The following is an 18014-nucleotide window of genomic DNA, read 5'->3' on the forward strand; positions in this document are numbered from 1 at the left end:
CTCAAACTCAACTCAGTGAAAGAAAATAAAAAAAACAAAAAACCATAATCTGTGGTGAGTCTGAAGATTTAGTCGCCAACAAAAATTGGTTTCGATACCCGTATTAGGCACAACACAGAAAACTTTTTTTGTATTTATTACAACAACAACAACAAAAACCTCTTTAATAAGTCCTGTTTTAGATAGCAGGAATGTTTGGTAATTATACATATTATCACTTGTATTACAAAATGTTGAAGATATTGTGTTTTTAAATCAAAGTTCTTACTATGACTTGGATCACTATTTCTTGCATTAAAAATATTTAACACTACTTGATGTGTCGTAAAACTGAAATTAAAACTTTCTACATTAACTCAGACAAGTCTGAATAATACGTAAACATTCAAATGATAATAATATTTTCACTTAATTTCTTAATAATTTCAAATTGAAAAACAGATAGCTGCATAAATCATGAAACTGGCTCATGTGAAAATTATATTGAAACACTTGTTAGACATAGCAATTAACTACATTAAACGTTTCTAATACGTTTTATTATGAGATGACATATATATGTGTATGTATAATAGCATAGTGAGAACATGATGTATTTCCTAAGCCACATCTTAAAATTAATTAACATTCAGAAGCGATAAATTATGACCAAGTGCGTACTAAGAAAATTCATTTGATATTATTAGTTTATTTACGATGTTTATCCACTGAAAGTATCCTAAATGTTAGTTTATTTACGATGTTTATCCACTGAAAGTATCCTAAATGTTAGTTTATTTACGATGTTTATCCACTGAAAGTATCCTAAATGTTAGTTTATTTACGATGTTTATCCACTGAAAGTATCCTAAATGTTAGTTTATTTACGATGTTTATCCACTGAAAGTATCCTAAATGTTAGTTTATTTACGATGTTTATCCACTGAAAGTATCCTAAATGTTAGTTTATTTACGATGTTTATCCACTGAAAGTATCCTAAATGACAAGAGTACAACGAAACACATTTCTTTGGAACCCCTCACCTGCAGGGAGGATCGCCTTCATATTATAACCAGATGGACTCATCCACTCAAAGACAAAAATGAAAACAGCTGCAAGTTGGATACTTACTAGAAGTATTAGCAACCAGGTGACTGTATCGAAAGGTTCTGAAAATAAACAGGATAAGAGTTGGTGAGGATATAACCTACCGTATTTTAATACACAGACAGGATAAGAGTTGGTGAGGATATTTATAAAACCTACCCTATTCTAATACACAGACAGGATAACAGTTGGTGAGAATACTTATAAAACCAATTTTATTTTAATACACAGACAGGATAAGAATTGGTGAGGATATTCATAAAAACCTTTTTATTATAACGCACAGAGAGGCTGACTTTAAATGGTTCTAATATCAAATTATCATATTCCAAAGAATACTTTCTACAAATCAAAATATGAAGATATAAATCCATTTTGTTAATAATTAATCACTGTCAACAAAGACCAGGTTATGACCAAGAGCTTTACATCGGTTTAAACAAAATCATTATTATTTAGATTTAGGTAACAAAGTAGATTAGTAACAATGACAACAAACACCATTAATATGGCATCTTCTGATATAATTAAACTGAGTCTTTCTAAAGGGTTGGTAACATATTATTTTAGTTATGTTAACTTTATCAGATAAGAAGGTATTTGAAACACTTCCTCTATGGCTATTTCGAATTTGACTAGCGTTGACAATTACACTACTTTTGAGTAATCAAACATCAAATGGATAAATATCTTTCTAGAACCACATGGTGGCTACTCACCAAGAAAGGCTTTAGGAGAGACAATGCCGGTGCGTTTGGATACAGCGATGGTTATTCCTGTCTCCAGGAAGGGAACCGTGAAATCAACAGCCGTCTGTCTTTCCGAATTTATCTTGATGCTAGTCACGACTAAATCTGCCTTCCCTCTTATAACTTCAGCTATCAGACCATTCCAGGTGCCGTTCTAGTGATAGAAACAAACTTGTGTGTGTTTCTGCTCTTAGTTTGAACGGTTATCAAAGTCACGCGTGACTTTTCCTTTCTATTAAAACTACAATTAACTACAATTTACTGGTACCTATGTTGGACTAGGATGAGCGAGAAAAAAATAGTTTGTAATACAAATTACCACAGATTTAAATCATATAACAAAGAAACATATCACTCGATAAATCCTTTCGTTTCTCAGCTTGGTTTGGTTTTCGTGTGTTTTGAATTTCGCGCAAAGCTACTCGAGGGCTATCTGCGCTAGTCGTCCCTAATTTTGCAGTGTAAGATTAGTAGGTAGGCAGCTAGTCCTCGCCACCCACCGCCAATTCTTGGGCTACTATTTTACCAACGAATAGTGGGATTAACCGTCACATTATAACGCCCCCACGGCTGAAAGAGAGAGTATGTTTGGTGCAACGAGGATTCGAGCCCGCGACCCTCGGATTACTAGTCGAGTGCCTTATCCACCTGGCCATGCCGGACCCCGTTTCTTAGCTTTTATCTAAACTAAACCAACTATAAAAAATTAATCCAAACATTTATGACGGGTGGTTGGTCGAAATCGAATTTACTTATACCCCTTTTTCATTATAAAAATAGTATTAATCTAACCAAGAACAGTTGATTGATTGATTGTAGCTGAGCACAAAGCTATACAATGAGCTATCCGTGCTCTGCTCACAACGGATATCGAAATCTGGTTTATCGTAGTGTCAGTTCGCAGACATACCACTGTGCCACTGGTTGGGCTTGACAACGGCGCACAGATCGCTATGTTAAAGTCAGTGAATGTTCAGTTTTATCTAAAGATAGAGGAAAAGCAATTAATCTGTGTCTTTTAATTCTTTTCACGTCTTTAAATGACACACTAGTTACAATAAATACGACTTTCAGTTCGGTTATTAATCACAGTTCCTTTTTTCTTAAAATTCATATCTTGTCTGGAGGAAAAAGAAAGAGAATACAACTATCTTCATTCCAGAGAAACGGAGTGAGTTGTGGTGCCCCCTAGAGTCTGTTAGTTGTCACAGAAGGTTTGGTTTGGTTTGGTTTTGAATTTCGCGCAAAGCTACACGAGGGCTATCTGTACTAGCCGTCCCTAATTTAGCAGTGTAAGAAATGAGGGAAGGTAGTTACTCATCACTATCCACCGCCAACTCTTGAGCTACTCTTTTACCAACGAATAGTGGGACTGACCGTCACATTATAATGTCCCCACTGCTGAAAGGGCGAGCATGTTTGGTCACAAGAAAAAAATATATTTCTGTATTTTTCAACTTTGATATTGAGAAGGAAAAGGTGAAAAAAAAACTTATTGTCAATTTTTAAACTTTCCTTTAATATTCAAGAACAAAGACAAACATAATCCGATATTTACATGTCCTTATTTTTCTTGTGATTTCTCTTTCTACTTATCCTAATGAAATCGAACTTCCACTTGATGCAACATGGAACTACTGAAAACTAGAATATTTAAACAAATTAACATAAAATAAGAGGGAAATACGGAATGAGGATTAAAGCTACCGAAAAGTATAGACTCCAGGTGTTAAATAAATACCTTTATATCAGCTAGTGTGTACATCTATAATAAGTAACGAAAACAAGTAAAAGTCACTGCTAATAGAAATACCTGTGAATTTGCAAATCCCTTTTCTGGCTGTTTCCACACAGCAATAATAGCTACCTAGCAATCGAAATAGATATTTGCAACTTCAAGGGGATTTCTAACAGCAATGACTTTTACTTCTTCGTCACATAATAGATTTATACACTAGTTGATATAATGATAGTTTGTTTAGTTTTGATATCCATGTATGGATTAAACAACTTAAAAGGTATATATTATGCATAGACATGAACAAATATATGCCTAGATTAACACACAGCTCTCACTAAATGCGTATAAAAATGTTACCAGTAGAAAAGCTGCCTTTTCATATAAAACATGTAAGTGTCAAACATCGTTTTAAGTAAACCTTCGTGCGTTTCAAATAATTATTATATGAAGATTTGTGATAAATTTTAATATTATGTGTCTGGATTTCTTTATTTACCCCTTCACTTCATACAAGATATACGGATTGGCACCCTAAAGACAACGATTGTACGGTGTACAAAGCACTGAGGCCCGGCATGAACAAGTGTGTTAAGGCATTCGACTCGTACTCCGAGGGTCGCAGATTCGAATCCGGTCGCATCAAATATGCTCACCTTTTCAGACGTGGGGGCGTTATAATGTGATAGTCAATCCCACTATTTGTTTGTAAAAGAGTAGCCAAAGAGTTGGCGGTGGGTGGTGATGACTAGTTGCCTTCCCTCTAGTCTTACACTGATAAATTAGGGACGGCTAGCGCAGATAGTCCTCGAGTAGCTTTGCGTGAAATTCAAAAAACAAAAACAAACAATTAAAACAAAGCACTAAATGTGTAAATACAAAACGAAACAACTAGCTTTAAATATTATTTGCTAAGCTTATCATATCGTAGGTCCTACACGATGTCATTCTTTAAAGACACTACGAAACAGTTACTCTGAAGGAGCTACTAAGAAAAAAGTTGGGCCCGGTATGGCCTGCTGGGTTAAGGCGTTCGATTTGTAATCTGAGAGTCGCGGGTTCGAATCCCCGTCACACCAAACATGTTAGCCCTTTCAGCCGTGGGGGTATCACATTGTGACAGTCAATCCCACTATTTGTTGGTAAAAGAGTAGCCCAATAATTGGCGATGGTTGATGATGTCTAGCTGTCTTCCCTTTAGTCTTACACTGCTTACTTAGGGACGGCTAGCGAAGACACCCCTCATGTAACTTTGTGCGACATTAAAAACAAACAAACAAAACAAACGAAAAAGTTGCTATGAAACAGTTGTTTTGAAGGACTTACTACAAAAAGGTGCTACCAAACAGTTACTATAAAACTGTTATAAATCAAATGAACCAGACCAAAACTTTCAAATAAATTTAAGGATAAACGTAATATGAATTTATTCGTGTGTCAAGATCTATCGTAACAATATAAAGTTTGAAAATAAATTATATTGTGCAAAATTATTTACGAACCAAATTAAACGAATAATGTTAGTGAATAATACAATAGCATAAACAGTGTTCTTTAAAAGTCATTCAAAACACATTTAAATCCACAGCAACAGTACAAATTACCCACGTTTAGTACACCCCACGTTCCATCCGAGACACGAAACAAGTCATACGTGAATCCCAGATCGGCAGCGAAACTCTGTAACAGATCTATACAGAATCCGGAACAACACTTAAAGTATCGAGGATCGTGGATTGCTTCAGACATATTAACCCTTGAGAAAAGAAACACAACTCTGTAATAAACCTGTATATCTACATGTTATAATACATATAAATCAGTGTGTGTGTTCTAATGGTGTTATCACAGTTTTAGTTTACTGAAGTTTGATATTCTTATATAGATCAGTGCGTGTGTTGTAGCCTTGTAATCATAGTTTTTATTCTATTAAAGTTTGATATTTTTATATAAACCAGAGCATCAGTTATAGTGGTGTAATCAAGTATTCAGTTTTAGTCTGTTAAGATTTGAAATCTTTATGTGGACCTGAGCATCAGTTATAGTGGTGTAATCAAGTATTCAGTTTTAGTCTGTTAAGATTTGAAATCTTTATGTGGACCAGAGCATCAGTTATAGTGGTGTAATCAAGTATTCAGTTTTAGTCTCTTAAGGTTTGAAATCTTTATGTAGACCAGAGCATCAGTTATAGTGGTGTAATCAAGTATTCAGTTTTAGTGTCTTAAGGTTTGAAATCTTTATGTGGACCAGAGCATCAGTTATAGTGGTGTAATCAAGTATTCAGTTTTAGTCTCTTAAGGTTTGAAATCTTTATGTAGACCAGAGCATCAGTTATAGTGGTGTAATCAAGTATTCAGTTTTAGTGTCTTAAGGTTTGAAATCTTTATGTAGACCAGAGCATCAGTTATAGTGGTGTAATCAAGTATTCAGTTTTAGTCTGTTAAGATTTGAAATCTTTATGTAGACCAGAGCATCAGTTATAGTGGTGTAATCAAGTATTTAGTTTTAGTCTGTTAAGATTTGAAATCTTTATGTAGACCAGAGCATGAGTTATAGTGGTGTAATCAAGTATTCAGTTTTAATCTGTTAAGATTTAAAATCTTTATGTAGACCAGAGCATGAGTTATAGTGGTGTAATGAAGTATTCAGTTTTAGTCTCTTAAGATTTGAAATCAGTTTTAGTCTGTTAAGACTTGAAATCTTTATATAGACCATAGCATGAGTTATAGTGGTGTAATGAAGTATTCAGTTTTAGTCTGTTAAGATTTGAAATCTTTATGTAGACCAGAGCATGAGTTACAGTGGTGTAATCAAGTATTCAGTTTTAGTCTGTTAAGATTTGAAATCTTTATGTAGACCAGAGCATGAGTTATAGTGGTGTAATCAAGTATTTAGTTTTAGTCTGTTAAGATTTGAAATCTTTATGTAGACCAGAGCATGAGTTATAGTGGTGTAATCAAGTATTTAGTTTTAGTCTGTTAAGATTTGAAATCTTTATGTAGACCAGAGCATGAGTTATAGTGGTGTAATCAAGTATTCAGTTTTAGTCTGTTAAGATTTGAAATCTTTATGTAGACCAGAGCATGAGTTATAGTGGTGTAATCAAGTATTCAGTTTTAGTCTGTTAAGATTTGAAATCTTTATGTAGACCAGAGCATGAGTTATAGTGGTGTAATCAAGTATTCAGTTTTAGTCTCTTAAGGTTTGAAATCTTTATGTAGACCAGAGCATCAGTTATAGTGGTGTAATCAAGTATTCAGTTTTAGTGTCTTAAGGTTTGAAATCTTTATGTGGACCAGAGCATCAGTTATAGTGGTGTAATCAAGTATTCAGTTTTAGTCTCTTAAGGTTTGAAATCTTTATGTAGACCAGAGCATCAGTTATAGTGGTGTAATCAAGTATTCAGTTTTAGTGTGTTAAGATTTGAAATCTTTATGTAGACCAGAGCATCAGTTATAGTGGTGTAATCAAGTATTCAGTTTTAGTCTGTTAAGATTTGAAATCTTTATGTAGACCAGAGCATGAGTTATAGTGGTGTAATCAAGTATTCAGTTTTAGTCTGTTAAGATTTGAAATCTTTATGTAGACCAGAGCATGAGTTATAGTGGTGTAATCAAGTATTCAGTTTTAGTCTGTTAAGATTTGAAATCTTTATGTAGACCAGAGCATGAGTTATAGTGGTGTAATCAAGTATTCAGTTTTAGTCTGTTAAGATTTGAAATCTTTATGTAGACCAGAGCATGAGTTATAGTGGTGTAATCAAGTATTCAGTTTTAGTCTGTTAAGATTTGAAATCTTTATGTAGACCAGAGCATGAGTTATAGTGGTGTAATGAAGTATTCAGTTTTAGTCTGTTAAGATTTGAAATCTTTATATAGACCAGAGCATGAGTTATAGTGGTGTAATCAAGTATTCAGTTTTAGTCTGTTAAGATTTGAAATCTTTATGTAGACCAGAGCATGAGTTATAGTGGTGTAATCAAGTATTCAGTTTTAGTCTGTTAAGATTTGAAATCTTTATGTAGACCAGAGCATGAGTTATAGTGGTGTAATCAAGTATTCAGTTTTAGTCTGTTAAGATTTGAAATCTTTATGTAGACCAGAGCATGAGTTATAGTGGTGTAATCAAGTATTCAGTTTTAGTCTGTTAAGATTTGAAATCTTTATATAGACCAGAGCATGAGTTATAGTGGTGTAATCAAGTATTCAGTTTTAGTCTGTTAAGATTTGAAATCTTTATGTAGACCAGAGCATGAGTTATAGTGGTGTAATGAAGTATTCAGTTTTAGTCTGTTAAGATTTGAAATCTTTATGTAGACCAGAGCATGAGTTATAGTGGTGTAATCAAGTATTCAGTTTTAGTCTGTTAAGATTTGAAATCTTTATGTAGACCAGAGCATGAGTTATAGTGGTGTAATCAAGTATTCAGTTTTAGTCTGTTAAGATTTGAAATCTTTATGTAGACCAGAGCATCAGTTATAGTGGTGTAATCAAGTATTCACTTTTAGTCTGTTAAGATTTGAAATCTTTATGTAGACTAGAGCATGAGTTATAGTGGTGTAATCAAGTATTCAGTTTTTACTCTGCAAGTTGGGTATCAGGAACTACTCGACATCGAACTGATCTACTGGCTTTGCACTCTCTGGTTTCGCTGTCCATTGGAAATATATTCACATATGGCGGTTCTTCCAAGAACGTGATCTTTAAATTGAACTTTTCTGGAACCCCTGGAGGGGGCACTGGGGAGTCACCTGGCCAGACGATATCTTTGATTTCTAATCCATCTTCGGTCCAAGAACCGACCTAATAAAGATATGGAACGAAACGATTATAAAAAGCTCTGTCTTTAATTCACGTTGTTTTTTGTAAATCTTCAGATATAAGAATCATCTGAACAGAGGTATAGAAAGTAATAGATAACAATGTTGACTGGATATGTAAGGTGAGTTATCTATCCAGTTTCCATCAACCCGTTATAATGATAGCACACAAGAAATGTACAAATCTTGACATTCAAAGAAACGGAGTCGTTGCACAAAGGAACTGTGATCATCTTAACACCTAAAGAAAAGGAAACTTAACACTACAGATCTCTTACCATCTTAACACCTAAAGTAAAGGGGTGTTATACAACAAAACCCTATTTCTGCTTATTCATCCACAAACTCGTGGTTGTAATATTAGACAATCCGTATAATGTTAAAATATTTGTTACCTTATACTAAGTATTCAGTTAAGGATAGCGTTTGTTTCAGCTGGTTTGTAAATTTTATTGTGGTGAGTAATATATACATCAAGTGTTGATGGAAAAAAAACACAGAAAAGCTAACAAACAAAGAGACAAATCAAAATGAGAAAAACTAATTTGAACACACTTCTTCGTCCTTTACAGTTCCATGTTGTACTATGTAAGATACCCTAAATATATTAATCCGTTTTAGGCTGAAACTTAAAAAACAAATAAATAAGAAAGGAATAATGGGTTAAATAAACTGATAATATTTTTTTTTCATATTATTCAATCAGATTTTGTTTATTTCAAGTTAATCACAAAGCTACACGATGGCTTCAGCCACGTCTTCTGGATGACGTGAGGTATAATAGTATAATCAATATCTCCAAGACGCCCAGCACGGCCAGCTGGTTCGGGGCGCTCGACTCGTGATCTGAGGGTAGCAAGTTCGAATCTCCGTCATACCAAACTCTCTCTCTTTTTAACCCGTTGAAGCGTTATAATGCCACGGTCAATCCTACTATTCGTTAGTAAAAGAGTAACCTAAGAGTTGGTGGTAGATAGTGATGACTAGCTGTCTTTCATCTAGTCTTACACTGCTTAATTAGGGACGGCTACTCCGAGATAGTCCTAGTGTAGCTTTGCGCGACATTATAAAAACATACTAACAAACAAAACCTTCAAGAGTGCTAAGTCTTAAGTGAAAATAAAAATCGAACTACCTTCTCCCACATTTTTCTTCTGTTTAAGTTGACAACTTCAAGTTTAACGTACTTCAAGGTGCCATCAATATTGAACTCAACATTAGACTCGTCTTGCCTCGTGTTTATGCTAACGTTCCGAAGATATCTTAAAAAGAGAAAAAAAAACGAACACAGTTTTAATAAACAAATAAGTTTATTTCATTAAGAAGATGATCTCTGATTTATTAAAACTATCTAACACAAGCAAGGAGCGCTAGATGTAAAAGGGAATTAAAACTATAATATGAAAACTTAGTTTCCAGGGGTCTCTCTTAAAGGACTTAAAATATTTCAAGGAAGCTTTGTATAGTTTCGATGTAAAAATCGGTTTTTAAACCATTTTGTTATAAGAAGACTAATGAAAACTTCTAAATATTAGTTTACGTATAATCAGCAGCGGTGTGTCAGAAATAGTGATAAATTGTTTTCTATACAACAGATATATATGTTGTTTAATTCTTGACCTGACCATAGTCCAGGGGTTAAAACGCTAGGCTGTGAATCGGTCACTGTTCCTGTCGTGATGATGTAAAACTGTGTTCTTCCCTTTAGGACCGTGGGTGTGTTACAAGGGTGACAGTCAAATCACACAACTCGTCTAAGACAAAAGTTAGTGGTGTGCGCTGCTGAACCTTTTCTTTAGCAAAGATGGTAATAGTGTTACACTGTAAATCCAAGGCTCCGCGTTCGGAGCCCATGGTCTCCCCCCCCGAAAAAAAAAAATGGTGAACTGAAAAGAACGCAACAGTCTATAGATAAGAAAATAAATCTTTCTGTACTCCACTGGGCATTAGTTGTTTTATGAAAATGACTGTCAATTTCCATTATGCGGTGAGAATGACTTGACTGTGGATAATTTCCATTTACTTCAACACATCAAAATAGACACTGCTAGCATACATAGCCTTGTGCAGTTTTTATTTGAAATTCTACCAGACATAAAAATATTGCGAACTAAATAGACTGGTAAGTTTAACCTCTATAAACATGAAATGAATAGCAAAGAGCAGTAATATAGAAAGCAGACAATAAGTCTGTACTAAATAAAGAGTAGTAATATAGAAACATGTAATAAATGTAAAAATGACAAAAATTCTATGCTATACAAACAGCAGTTATATAGAAACAGGAAATAAATACAAAACAGATTTTAAGTCTGTACAATATAAACAGGAGATGTATAAAAACAGGTAATAAATACAAAACAGATTTTAAGTCTATACAATATAAACAACAGATATATAGAAAACCGGTAATAAATACAAAACAGACAATAAGTATACACTAAATAAAAAGCAGCTATATAGAAACAAGTAAAAGCTACAAAATAGACAACAAGTCTGTACTATATAAACAGTAGCAAGGTAGAAACATGCAATAAATAGGAAGCAGACAAAAGCTATACAATATAAACAGCAGTAATAAAGAAACATGTAATATATAAAAAACAATAAGTCTATACTATATAAAAAATAATGAAACAGAAACATGTGATATATAAAAAACAATAAGTCTATACTATATAAAAAATAATGAAACAGAAACATGTGATATATAAAAACAATAAGTCTATACTATATAAAAAATAATGAAACAGAAACATGTGATATATAAAAAAGTGTACAATAAAATCTATATAGAAACATATATAAAAACAGACAATAATGAAACAGAAACATGTAATAAAATGAAAACATCCAAAAGTCTACACTATATAAATAGCAGTTATATAGAAACATGTATTAAATACAAAACAGACAATAAGTCTGTACTATATAAACAGTAGTAAAATAAAAACATGTAATAAATGAAAAGCAGAAAAAAGTCTATAAAATATAAACAGCAGGTATATAGAAACATGTAATAAATACAAAACAGACAATAAATCTCCACTAAATAAAAAAACAGTTATATAGAAACATGTAAAAAATACAAAACAGACAAAAAGTCTACTATATAAACAGTAGTGAGGTAGAAACATGTAATAAATAGAAAGCAGACAAAAACTATACAAAAAACAGCAGTAATATAGAAATATGTAATAAATACAAATCGGACAATAAGTCTATACTATATAAACAGAAGTAATATAGAAACATGTGATATATACAAAAACAAGAAGTCTATATTATATGAATAGTAGTTATATAAAAACATGTAATACGTACAAAACAGACAAAAGTCTATAATATATAAAAAGTAGTAAAGTGGAAACATGTAATAAATGGAAAACAGACAAAAAGTATATATATTTTAAAGAGCAGTTATATAGAAACCTGTAATAAATAAAAAAAACAGACAATAATTCTACACTATATAAACATCCGTCATATAGAAGTATATAATAAATAGGAAACAGACGATTAGTCTACACAGTATATACATATAGAAGTAATATAGAAATACGCAATACATAGAGAACAGTCAATAAGTCTACATTGTATGAATAGAAGCAATAGAGAAATATATAATAAATGCGAAACAGGCACTAAGTCTATACTATATAAACAGTAGTGATATAGAAACATGTCATTAATACAAATCAGAGAATAAGTCCGTACTATATAAACAACAGTGATATAGAAACATGTCATTAATACAAATCAGAGAATAAGTCCGTACTATATAAACAACAGTGATATAGAAACATGTCATTAATACAAATCAGAGAATAAGTCCGTACTATATAAACAACAGTGATATAAAGTAGTGATGGAGAGGGAGGCTTTATGGAAAGAAGAAACTGAATCATGACCAAATGTAATTTTTACTACAATTTGTAAAAGCACAAGTAATGTCAACTGTAAAAAACCAACACTTGTAAAAGACTATGGCTAATTGAAAAAAGCCCATCTTTGAATTTGTTATTCATTACACTATGTAACACAAATTTTGTTACTTGATAGTATGTGTTATTTCTTACTTGTTTATGTTGTAAAAGTACAGAAAATGGTCATTATTCCCTTAAAACTTTACTTTTGTGCCCTGGATAATGAAATTTAGAAATTAACCTATTTTCTATGTTTTCAGGGATTCAGTGATATTAGTAAACATTGTTATTTCCACTACCTATATACTTTTGTTTATTTATTGTTGTTTACACGGTTTAAATAATATTAGTAAACATTGTTGCGTACACTACCTGTGTACCTTAATCTTTTTACATGCAATCGTTTATTTTTAGGACAAAGCCACATTGAGCAATCTGTTGTATCTACCGCGGCGAACCGAACTCTGAATTTTTGAGTTGTGAGCCTGTAAACAGTCTGCTGTCTCAACGACGGCACTTGAAATGCAACTATAACATAATGGAACACCAATTTTGTTCCTTGATAGTATGTGTTATTCCTTAATTGCTTATGTTGTAAAAGTACAGAAAATGGCCATTATTTCCTTCAAACTTTACTTTTGTGACCTGGATAATGAAATTTAGAAATTAACTTATTTTTTAAAGTAAAACGGGCAAATTTGCACATTTTTATTTACATTAGGTCTGAATAAAACAACATATGAATCAAGATTTGCAAGTAATTATCCTAAAGCTACACAAAAATGTTTAGAAGTGAGTAGTTTTCCGAGTTTTGCGACTGTACCGTAAATCAATTTCACGTATTAGCTTCCAAATATGGTTTGCAAAAGCAAAGTTTGAAGAGAAAAATAGGTGTTTTCCATTTACTTTAGGCATAAGCAATTGAGAAATAGGCCCAATGAAATAGCCATTGGATAAAAATATACGCTTCACTTATCTGATTTACGGCTAAAATATCATCTGTTCAGAAACTTAACATTTGGTATGCTTTACTGGAAACACGAGAATCCATGTTTGGATGTCTTGAGATAGACGACATCCTTGATGCAAGCGATGGTTGTCCTGATGTAGTATAGTTTTTCTGGAATTATGATGAGATATCTTAAACAAGAAATTTCAGAGCTCATAGACTGGCTGAAAAAAAATTACTTAGAACACCCCTGGGTGTTCTGTTAGCATCTTTCCTCTGTGAATTGACCAAAAAAGTTGTTATGTAAAGTTATTAGAACACCTCTGAGACTTCATTTTCTCAATCCATCACACGACGTCAAAGAACCTGACTTTGGACTGATTACAAAATGAGCCCTGAAGAATTTACGGTATCGTTGAAGATGGAGTAGACCGAACATGTATAACCAACTATATATTAAAATGATAGAGTAATTAGGTTACGTATCCACCTACGTTAATCAGAGACGATAAGTGTCGACACAAAATTGCACACAAAAAAAAACAAACATATTTTTATGGTGTTTGTACAGACATAGTACGTCATACATTTTCTAAAAATTAAGTTTTCATATTACTGTACTATTTAATAGACAAATTTAGTGTCGAATTATTGTTTATCTTTATTAACACATTGAAAGAAGGTGTTTTTGTCTCCAGTTTTTATCACAACTATATCTGTCTTTACATAGTATTACCCAGTTTATTATCCGCCAACGATGTTTGAGAATATATTCGTAATTGCAAGAATTGCTTTTAGGGCATTTATTGTCGTGTGTACTTTAACGAAGATCATAAAAATAAACCCAAAACCGATAACCATAAAAATAAACCCTCTCAATTTTCACTCGAGTCTGTCGTTTAACGAAAGATTTTATAACAAACAGACTGGTACAATGGTTTGAAGAAATGAATTCTTAGACACCATGCTTTCTTTTAAAGCAATACCTGTTTCCAGGTTTAATTTCGGATACACATATAAAATTAAAAAGATTCTAACCTGTAGAATAGATCTCCACGACTCCAATGAGTATCTCCAGGCCCGTAACATTGTATGTTATGGGACAAGTTTACATTGAGGTTAGATTGGTCACTCACGAAAAGCTCCAAGCCGTAAAAAAATATTGAAATGGCTCGTTCTATTTGATCTTCCAGTTTTAACGTGCTGGCGTTGAAGTGAATGGCTTCAAAGGTAAATTAAAAATAAATATAAAATATTTATCCTTTGAATACCATATACTGTAAAGTAAAATAATTAATAGGAATCATATTTTTGATAAGTAAATTCAGTCTTTCGCTCTTTTTTTTGTTAAGAAAATCTACTGTAAAGTAAAGCCTAACTGATGTTCGTCATTACGTGTTAGCGTTGATTTTTGTACATATTTTAAGCCTAACTTATGTTAGTGTTGATGTTTGTACATACTCTTTAAGCCTAACGTATATTCGTCGTTACATGTTAGTGTTGATTTTTATACATATTCTTTAAGCCTAATTTATATTCGTTGTTACATGTTAATGTTGAATTTTTTACATATTCTTTAAGCCTAACTTATATTCGTCATTACATGTATGTGTTGATTTTTGAACATATTCTTTAAGCCTAATTTATATTCGCCATTACATGTATGTGTTGATTTTTGAACATATTCTTTAAGCCTAATTTATCTTTTGTTATTGTTGATTATAATTTTTAAGTATAAAAAAAATTTTTTTATTGTATTATAAATAAAAGCATAACAACAGGTTCCTTAAATATTATTCTTAAAAAAATAAGAATAATTTCGTATAATTGAACAAATTAAATCATTTCTAATATCATTTCCTAAAATATACATATAAAGTGTTATTGATTAAAGTTTCACGATCATAATAATGAGTTATTAACTAACTTTCCATGATCAACAAATCTAATGTAATTTTCTCTTCACGATTGAACTTCTGCAATTTCATTAGTGTGATTTTATTTTCTTTCGAAAGTTTTAAACCAACCATTCCACTCGTATACCGTTAGAAATTACTTGCAAGTGGAGTTATAGAAAACCAACGCTAGGGGGATCAAATAAGGAAATAGTAATAAAGCACAAAAAAATCAATATATTATTTTCTGTAAAGAGATTTTGTAGCAGTGAGGTAGAAATACCGCATGGTGTGTATATTAACCCTTAACTGTTAGTTTCAGGTCTACGAGAACCTAAGTGATTTTATTATATTAATAAATTAATTTCGTATTTAGTAATAATATCGAGATGTGTAGGTATGGTGCTGGATTCGTAATCTTCTAGCCTCGGATAGAAAACTTATCACTCAAATATTCATCCTTTCAAACTATTTGTTGGTAAAAGAATATTCCAAAAGTTGGCAGTGGGTGTTTTTTATTAGCTGTTTTTTCCCATCTTTATCAATTTAAAATTATCGACGGCTAACAAGAGTTATTTTTACGGGAAAGTTTAAGATATGTTAAAGGAAAGTGATGAATTAATGATACTTATTAACGGTATGTATGACAAAATAACTTGAGAATCAAAGTTACTAATACGTCGTGGAGCTATTGTTCTTTTCTATTATTGAAAGATAACAGCACTCATGAATGGCTTATTCTGTGTTTTAGTTATAACTATGTGATTATTTTTGTATGTTTCCAAGGTCTTAGTAAAATTTTCCTGTGAACTTTGTTCTTTTTTCGAAGCAATAGCATTAAGCATAATATCGTAACTTTAGCCTAAATTGATAAACGCTTATATCAAACGCGTGGTATTCTCTATTAAGATCTTTTCATACAATGTTTTATGGACTTCACGAAATCACTTACTAAAAGAAAGATTATTGGTTTCCTATCCGATGAACTACAGCGATATGAAATAAGTATTCTGGTTTCTTAGTATTGAATGGAAGTAGAGTTTCGTATCACATCTTAGTATTCGTCGTAAGATGTTTGTGTTGATTTTTGTGCATATGCATTTAGCCTACCTAATATTCGTCAACATGTTAATGCTGATTTTTGTACACATTCTTTAAGCGTAACTTTTTTTTACAAATTGATTAAATCTAGCTGATGTTCAAAAAACCTTATTTTGTTGTTCAGTAATTACGTTTCACAATAACATTTTTGTATAGATTTTGCAACTTCACTTTAAAATAATTAAAAAACCCTACAAGGACCAGGCTTTCTTAAGCGCTCATTTCTCAACTGAAAAATGCTGAAAAATACTACTCATATAACTATAATTTATACAGTTCTTGAAAATATAACTACTGAAAGACCGTGTGCCAGACATCTATCACTCTGGTTACATTCTGTCATATTTTCCACCTTGATAAAGATGACTACAGTTATATACACTCGTTGTCCTTTACTAGATTATATTGTATCTAGAAAAACAAGGTAAAAAGCAAACAGATTGTAATAAGGTTTTTCGCTTCTGCTACCTTTTGTATGTTATAATATTTCAACTGCTAACTTTCAATACATTCTAAAAGTACAGATATAAAACCCATCGTCAAAAGGCATACCACCTATGTAAAAACAAGTGTAGAATTTAATGTGATCTCCCTTACATTTTTACAGTAAATGCAGCTATACTAGACTATTTAAACAGATCATAAATGTTTTCATTTATTATAATGTGACATTATACTAAGAAGTGAAAAGCATATTTTAGGAGTTGAATTAAAATGATAGTATCTTGCACCTATTCCGTGAACTCCTTTACATTAATCGCACCAGGTTATTCATATTTTATAAGTAGACCCCTAATTATTCCTCACAGATTTAACTTTGTAATTTACCACTCATTTAAACGTAAAACTACCACCAATCACACCATCTGAATGTTAGTTATATAGTTAAATGTATACGTACCTGTTATATAGTCTCAATTTTAAGGTTTGGTTTGCTTTGAATTTCGCGCATAGCTACATGAGGGCTATCTGCGCTAGCAGGTTAGCAATGTAAGACTAGAGGAAAGGCAGATAGTCATCACCACCCACCACCAACTCTTGGGCTACTCTTTTGAGAACGAATAGTGGGATTGACCGCACATTATAAATCCTCCATGGCTGGAAAGGCGAGCATGTTTGGTGTGACGAGGATTCGAACCCGCGATCCCTGGATTAAGAATCGAGTGCCTTAACCACCTGGCCATGCCGGGCCCACTTTCAAGGACGTTTCTTGCGAAAAAATGAGTTGGTTTGTAACTAATACATTTCAAATCAGTTGTATACTAATCATCTCCACATGGTGGAAGATAAATATGGCGGGAAAATCATTATGTACTCTGTATATTTTCCCTCTGAAGCAAAACTGAGTATAAGAAAACATGTAAAGGAGTTCACACAGGTTCATGTTCAGTGATTTTTATTGAGAATGAAATTTAGGGTTAACTCTTCAGTTTCTGATAACAACATGTCTTGGTTGTTGTGTATAACGATATAACAAAATGACGTAATTAGAGTATATACACCAGATACGTGCTTTAAAAAAACTAGTTTTATTACAAACTCTGAGTGAACATACCCAAAACATCTCTTGATACCCTGTGTTTGTGGTATGATCAAACCAAATTATATACTTCCCGGATTGATTTTAGAATCAAATATTTTTTATTTACTTGAAAATAAACAACCGTCAAGGAGAACATGCAATTACGGTGGCACATAATTTTGGATATTTTTGGATGGGAAAAGTAATGGGACAGTCAGCTAATAACAA

The 18014-nt window shown here is 32.3% G+C and overlaps 1 protein-coding gene across 2 annotated transcripts in view; it reads right to left on the reverse strand.

Annotated features, from left to right (window-relative positions):
- The window catches only part of LOC143255050 (glutamate receptor ionotropic, NMDA 2B-like), a 97416-nt gene that overhangs the window by 20936 nt on the left and 58466 nt on the right, over positions 1–18014 (reverse strand). For both annotated transcript variants that reach the window (XM_076510091.1, XM_076510090.1), the window contains 6 exons: positions 14307–14490; positions 9529–9655; positions 8156–8376; positions 5183–5330; positions 1807–1990; positions 1024–1149 (listed from right to left, as the gene is read on the reverse strand). In XM_076510091.1, the coding sequence (XP_076366206.1) occupies positions 1024–1149; positions 1807–1990; positions 5183–5330; positions 8156–8376; positions 9529–9655; positions 14307–14490 (990 nt within the window). The remainder of the gene's footprint in view (positions 1–1023; positions 1150–1806; positions 1991–5182; positions 5331–8155; positions 8377–9528; positions 9656–14306; positions 14491–18014) is intronic.

Source organism: Tachypleus tridentatus, chromosome 7, assembly GCF_004210375.1.
Source record: "Tachypleus tridentatus isolate NWPU-2018 chromosome 7, ASM421037v1, whole genome shotgun sequence".
NCBI classification, from domain to species: Eukaryota; Metazoa; Arthropoda; class Merostomata; order Xiphosura; family Limulidae; genus Tachypleus; species Tachypleus tridentatus.